Source organism: Cornus florida, unplaced genomic scaffold (assembly GCF_030987335.1).
Source record: "Cornus florida cultivar Cherokee Brave unplaced genomic scaffold, ASM3098733v1 CherokeeBrave_3.0.0_Hap2_Chr08, whole genome shotgun sequence".
In the NCBI taxonomy this organism is placed as follows: domain Eukaryota; kingdom Viridiplantae; phylum Streptophyta; class Magnoliopsida; order Cornales; family Cornaceae; genus Cornus; species Cornus florida.
The window spans coordinates 38,270,059-38,276,086 of record NW_026775578.1 but is presented as its reverse complement, the minus strand read 5'-3'; the positions used below and the strand labels follow the sequence as shown (position 1 = coordinate 38,276,086).

At 36.0% G+C, this 6,028-nt stretch overlaps 1 protein-coding gene across 1 annotated transcript; it reads left to right on the top strand.

Moving 5' to 3' along the window:
* Positions 1-399: 399 nt before the first annotated feature.
* On the top strand, positions 400-4,939 carry LOC132271356 (F-box protein PP2-B11-like). The gene is made up of 3 exons (XM_059772711.1): positions 400-889; positions 3,966-4,084; positions 4,171-4,939. The coding sequence occupies exons 1-3, from the start codon at positions 557-559 to the stop codon at positions 4,667-4,669; spliced, it is 951 nt and encodes a 316-aa protein (XP_059628694.1). The 5' UTR covers positions 400-556; the 3' UTR covers positions 4,670-4,939.
* Positions 4,940-6,028: the final 1,089 nt, after the last annotated feature.

Here is a 6,028-nt window from a genome sequence, read left to right as displayed (position 1 = left end):
GTCACTTGAGTTTTAAAAAATGGACAAATAATGACTTAATTAATATAATATGTGAGAAAATCACATTTAAGTAGTCATGTACATGCCTATATTAAGTAACAAATTTTCTAAATTACCCTTTTGGTCTCTCCAAAATGCCCTTATACCATTTTACAAATAAACACCATTTCCCTCTATTTTGGCTAGGTTACTTTGATCATTTTATATTTATTTTGTTTTTCACCTTTTTCTTTTTCAAATACATAAGGATATTTTAGTCTTTTAATCACTCTACCAAGGCAACTCTAATCGATTTTCACCGAGGCTCAATGAATTACACTAAACGTGGGGAGCTTGCCATTTCCATTCAATCAACTCGAAAGCAGTGCAAAGACAGTCAACTTAGTACTGTAATTAGCTGTTACATTACATCATCCTAAGACTCTTCCGTTATAGTTTATAACTTCAATTATTTGTTAAATTCCTTTTCAAACTTGTCCTTACCCACCACAGCATTTTTTTATTAGTTCTGGAGAAGAATATATACTTTTGTATCCTATAGACTCTATACATGTAGATGCATGCATATCAGATTGTGGGGAGAGAAAAGATGGCAACAGAGACCAGCAGAAATCCATGTCCGGTGACCGATATCAACGGATTGCCGGAGAATTGCATAGCAAACGTGTTGTCGCTCACGAATCCTCCAGAAACTTGCCGGCTTTCTTTGGTAGCATCCACTTTCCGGTCGGCTGCGGACTCTGACTCAGTTTGGGAGACATTTCTGCCGTCAGATTATCAGGACCTGATAGGCCGAGCGTCCGATTCTTCTCGGCCGGTTTTCGCATCCAAGAAAGAGCTTTATCTCCGCCTCTCCAATCATCCCCTCATCATCGATGGTGGGACTAAGGTAAAATTTCAAATTTCATATATTGTATATATGATTGTGATTAGACGAGGTGTAATTTGCTGTTTCTGTGGAAAACATATTTAAAATTTTAATGGGTTTAGGGTTTGATATATTCAAAATTTTAATGGGTTAGGGTTTAAATTGTATATAAATTTTGAAATGGGATTAGAGATGCATGATTGTGATCAGGCCAAATTCCCGTTTAAAATTTCAAAATATCAAATGCAATTATGGTTCAGACAATTAGTTTTGTGGGTTCGCAGGAATGTGCTTTTTTTTTTCTTATTTTTTTTTGGGAGAAAAAAAAGTTTGAATTGATGACTAGTTCGTGTAGTGAAGAATACATATATGCAGGGGAATTAATTAACTGTGCGTAGAATTTGTTAAAGGATGTGCAATAGAAATTTTGTTTGTAATCTTGAACGGAAGGCGGTAGAGGAAAATTATACACCGTCTTAACTTTACACAAATTGGCTATTCTAGATTTAGAACCAACACCCTTACCTTCAGACTAGGAAACCATATTGTCGAAGTCTTCAACACGAGTGTACGAGCGTGTACCATTGTACCAAACAATAGAATCTCATAATAATCATAAATTGACAAGTTAACTTAAGAATGTGCATAGAAACTTTATGCTCATAGGAAAAATTAGAGGTCGTTACCAGGTGATGTGGGGTGTCAGTTAAGGAAGATTACAAAAAAAAAAAAAAAAAAAAAAAAAAAGAAAAAAAGATCCAACTTTTGACATAATTTTACATAAAAATGATTGCTCTAGATTCAGAAACTGCACCCTCGCATTTAGGCTAAGAACCCACATTATCACTCTTATTAATCAAGCTTTTACTATTATACCAAGCAATAGAATTTAATCATAATATTGAAAATGTTCAGAAAAATTGACATGAGGTTGGAAGGTCAAAAATGGAATTAGTGTCCTAATCAACATGGCTGCCAATGTGTTAAAAAGTATATCTTTCTAGAAATTCACCTTTTGACTGGAAGGCTAAACATTTTCATCTTTCAATTGGGGAGACAAGACATCCAAATAATTGTAGGCACTGGCTTTGGGGAGCTAGGAAGGGCCCAATGGTGCCCCCTCTCAAAATCTTCAATTATAAAGAAACCCTCAAAAGTTTCAATGATTTTAAGTTGTTTCACAAAGTGTCTCTAAGTTTCTCTCCACATTCCATAGCAAGTTCATTTCCTCCGTTTGGTCAAACCACAGTCTTGCATTTAGGCTAAGAACCCGCAATCTCACACTTGTGAGTCGAGGTTTTACCATTATACCAAGCAATAGAATATTAATCATAATATTGAACTGTGCACGTTCCATATACTGTGCATAGAAATTGACTTGAAAGAGTGGGATTGGAAGGTCAAAAATGGAATTAGTGTAATAATCAACATGGCTGCCTTATGTGTTAAAAAGTATATCTTTCTAGAAATTCAGCTTTTGACTGGAAAGTTAAACATTGTTTATGGTCAATTTCTTGACCTATACACAGGAAATTTTAATCCTTCTTTCACTCATTCTTGTTGCTTATGCAAAATTTAAATTTCTTTTAGAGAAAAAATAAAGGTAGGATTTTGTTTCTGTCCACATTCCATAGCAAGTTCATATCCTCCATTTGGTCAAACCACCCCCTTGCATTCAGGCTAAGAACCCGCAATCTCATACTTGTGAGTCGAGCTTTTACCATTATACCAAGCAATAGAATATTGATCATAATATTGAACTGTGCACGTTCCGTATACTGTGCATAGAAATTGACTTGAAACAATGGGATTGGAAGGTCAAAAATGGAATTAGTGTCATTACCAACATGGCTGCCTTATTGTTAAAAAGTATCTTTCTAGAAATTCACCTTTTGACTGGAAAGCTAAACATTGTTTATAGTCAATTTCTTGACCTTGGATACACATGAAATTCTAATCCTTCTTTCACTCATTCTTCTTGTTTATATTCAATTTCTTGACCTTGGATACACATGAAATTCTAATCCTTCTTTCACTCATTCTTGTTGTTTATATTCAATTTCTTGACCTTGGATACACAGGAAATTCTAATCCTTCTTTCACTCATTCTTCTTGTTTATATTCAATTTCTTGACCTTGGATACACAGGAAATTCTAATCCTTCTTTCACTCATTCTTTTTGCTTATGCAAAATTTAAATATCTTCTAGAGAAAAAGAAAAATAAAAGTAGGATTTTGTTAAAATATTGTATATATAATGGTATTGATAATGAGGCACTCAGTGCAACGATTTCTGGAAATATTTGGACTTGTGTACAATAAAAATATTTTCTATCAATTCACAATATATCTTTTTCAAGAAACCCCACAACTCATTGTACGGCAAACATAGGAAAGGTAGCAAACTGTGGAAAGCCTTAGGTAAAGCATTCCTTTATGAATTTAATAATAGAAATATTGTCTATCAATATTTGGGTTTTCTTTTATCTATTATTTCGAATCAAATGTTTTTATTATCTTATCATTTTTCAAAATTTTCTAGTCCCCAGTGGGGAAATTTTCTGGCTCCGCCACTGGACACCAGAAGTCTTGAATGTCAAACCATAAGTTCGCAACAATACCGTGATCAAATTATCTGCAAGTGTGATCCAATTTGGTTCAAATGGGAACTGACTAAGCATTTCAAATAAAAAAGTTGTGTGTGAAGCTCAATACTGGCCATTGGCATATTCTGTCAAGGCTTTGCGTACCAGCGTTTGAAGGATAAGTAAAAAAGTTGTGTGTGAAATGCCATCTTTGTTGGACCTTGGTAATCGCACTCGTGGTATTCATGGTATTCATAGCATGTAATTCTTGTCAGCTTTATGTTACACATTTGAGTTGAATCATAAGATTCACAGGGTGGAGTCATTGGTTTCGTTTTGGAGCTTTGGTTCTTTCTAGTCTTTTACTCTGTCTACTACTATTTAAATTATGGTCACTGTAAGCATTGAACTGAATTTCCATTTTTGGTGGTTGTAATCTACTTTATGCACGTTGTTTGCTTCAGTAATCATTTTAAGATAATTTCTAACTTCTCATTGGCGGCGTTAACCAGAGTTTTTCGTTGGAGAAGTGGAGTGGGAAGAAATGCTTCATGTTAGCTGCAAGATACCTCACAATTGTTTGGGGTGATACACCGCGTTATTGGAAATGGACTTCTCTACCAGAGTCCAGGTCTCTCTCTCACGCCATGTTGTTCTTTTCTTCTTTTCTTTTCTCCATCTAAATATATGGAGTTTATAATTTATCCACAAAATCAGATTCACAGAGGTGGCAGAGCTTGTCGATGTGTGTTGGCTTGAAATTCGTGGGAAGATACATACTCAGATGCTATCCCCAGCCACAACCTATGCAGCTTACCTCGTGTTCAAGTGGGCGACAACAGTATATGGATTTGGACACCGATCAGCCGAGGGTTGGGTAAGAATCAGTGGGAGTGAGGGAGAATCACGGAGTTTATATCTAGATCCTGATGGATGGCAGTGGCCTCGAACCCAGATTGTACCAAGGCGAATGGGGTTTTTTAACCGCAGACCTGCTAACATGGTGAGACCACTAGCTGCCATGCTGAGACAAAGCAATGATCAATGTCCCAAGGAGAGAGGAGATGGGTGGTTCGAGATGGAATTGGGTGAGCATCTTAACAAGAGCGGAGAAGATGGGGAACTAGAAATATGTTTGCAAGAAGTGAAAGGCGGTAACTGGAAAAGTGGCCTCATTCTTCAAGGAATCGAGCTCAGGCCGAAGAATAGTAAATAAATGAAATAAAGAATGTATGAGCTATATATATATATATATTTTTTTGGTTTTCATAATTGGTACTCACACGCATACCTCCGTGGAGGCTTGAACCCTTGATCTCCCTTTGAGAAGTAAGAGTCTGATACCGTTAGGTCACTGGCTCGGCCACTGACTCGTTGGTGTTTGAGCTATGTTTGAGATCTGTACGTGAAAAAACTTCTTTTCCATTGTAAAAAAAATAAAATAAAATAATTCGATCTCAAGTTATGTCTCCTTTGCCTAATGCAATTCTTGAAGTTCTAGGCTGAGTAGTTCACATTTCGAGAGGATTTCAACAAAAAAAAAATGCTGCTTCGTTTGATTGGATTAAAGTAGAAGGGGTTGATTAAACTAAAAATACTCTTGTAATTTTGACAAGTACTTATTCTAGATAAATTGAGTAGTGAAAATACTTCCTCCATTTTTCTTTCTCCGCTTTCATTGTTAGAGTTCTTTCTTGGCCAACCAAAATATATTACATGAAAATTGAGAAGTTGACTAGTTGCTAGACTTTCTTTTCTCCTACTATAAAACATGGAACAAAAACACAACAAATCTCAAGGGAAAAAGTCGTGAGATGTAAGACAGTAAACTTGCGGGATCTCTACAGACAGGTCCTTTAGATTGATCACAACACCACTAATGTTGTCCCTGCTCCCCTTAGCTTCGCCCGGTCGGAAGGGTCGGAAATTCTCTCACCGGCCGCCGTAGCCACAGATGAAGTTGCCCTAGGAACGAGGCAGCTGCATGCAACGTCGCAGGCTGTCTCATTCGACCCCACATCTCATTATCCGTCTGTGGAGAGAAAATTTTCCCTCCAATAAAAATCATGTACCTCATTAAAATAAGGTATTACCACATTGGTTCTCCAATAGCCCAATATTGATTAAGCCCAAATAAAGTCAATTTCGATCCAAGGTTATTAATTTTAACCTCTCGGCTTGCTATAAAACCCATCCGGCCCATTTACCTAGTCCAATTCAAATTAATCAAGTCCTCCTCAACAAAGGATCCTTTGTATAAGGAAATTCTTTGTAGGAAAAGTCCTGCATAGTAAAGTATCCTATATGAAAAGAAGCTTTGCATAGGAAAAGTATTGCATGGAAAGAGTTGGAGAAGAAAAGAACCCTGTAAATAAAGAGTTATATATGGAATGAAATGGAAGACAAGAATAGCGAATCCTACCTAATTATACCATCTTTTTGTATATAAATAGAGATTAAGACCTCCAATAAAAGGACATCGAGTATTATAAGTTTTTCCCTGAATTGTTTTTGTTAGTAATTATTCTTTATTTGAGTGAGTTGTATTTATTCTTTTAACTTTTTAGTTAAACGA

Bases quoted from the DNA above. Each gene is read 5' to 3' on its own strand.
- LOC132271356 (XM_059772711.1), top strand. From the start codon at position 557: ATGCATGCATATCAGATTGTGGGGAGAGAAAAGATGGCAACAGAGACC. The intron at 890-3,965 runs GTAAAATTTCAA...GGCGTTAACCAG, and splicing joins TCATCGATGGTGGGACTAAG to AGTTTTTCGTTGGAGAAGTG. The intron at 4,085-4,170 runs GTCTCTCTCTCA...CCACAAAATCAG, and splicing joins ACTTCTCTACCAGAGTCCAG to ATTCACAGAGGTGGCAGAGC.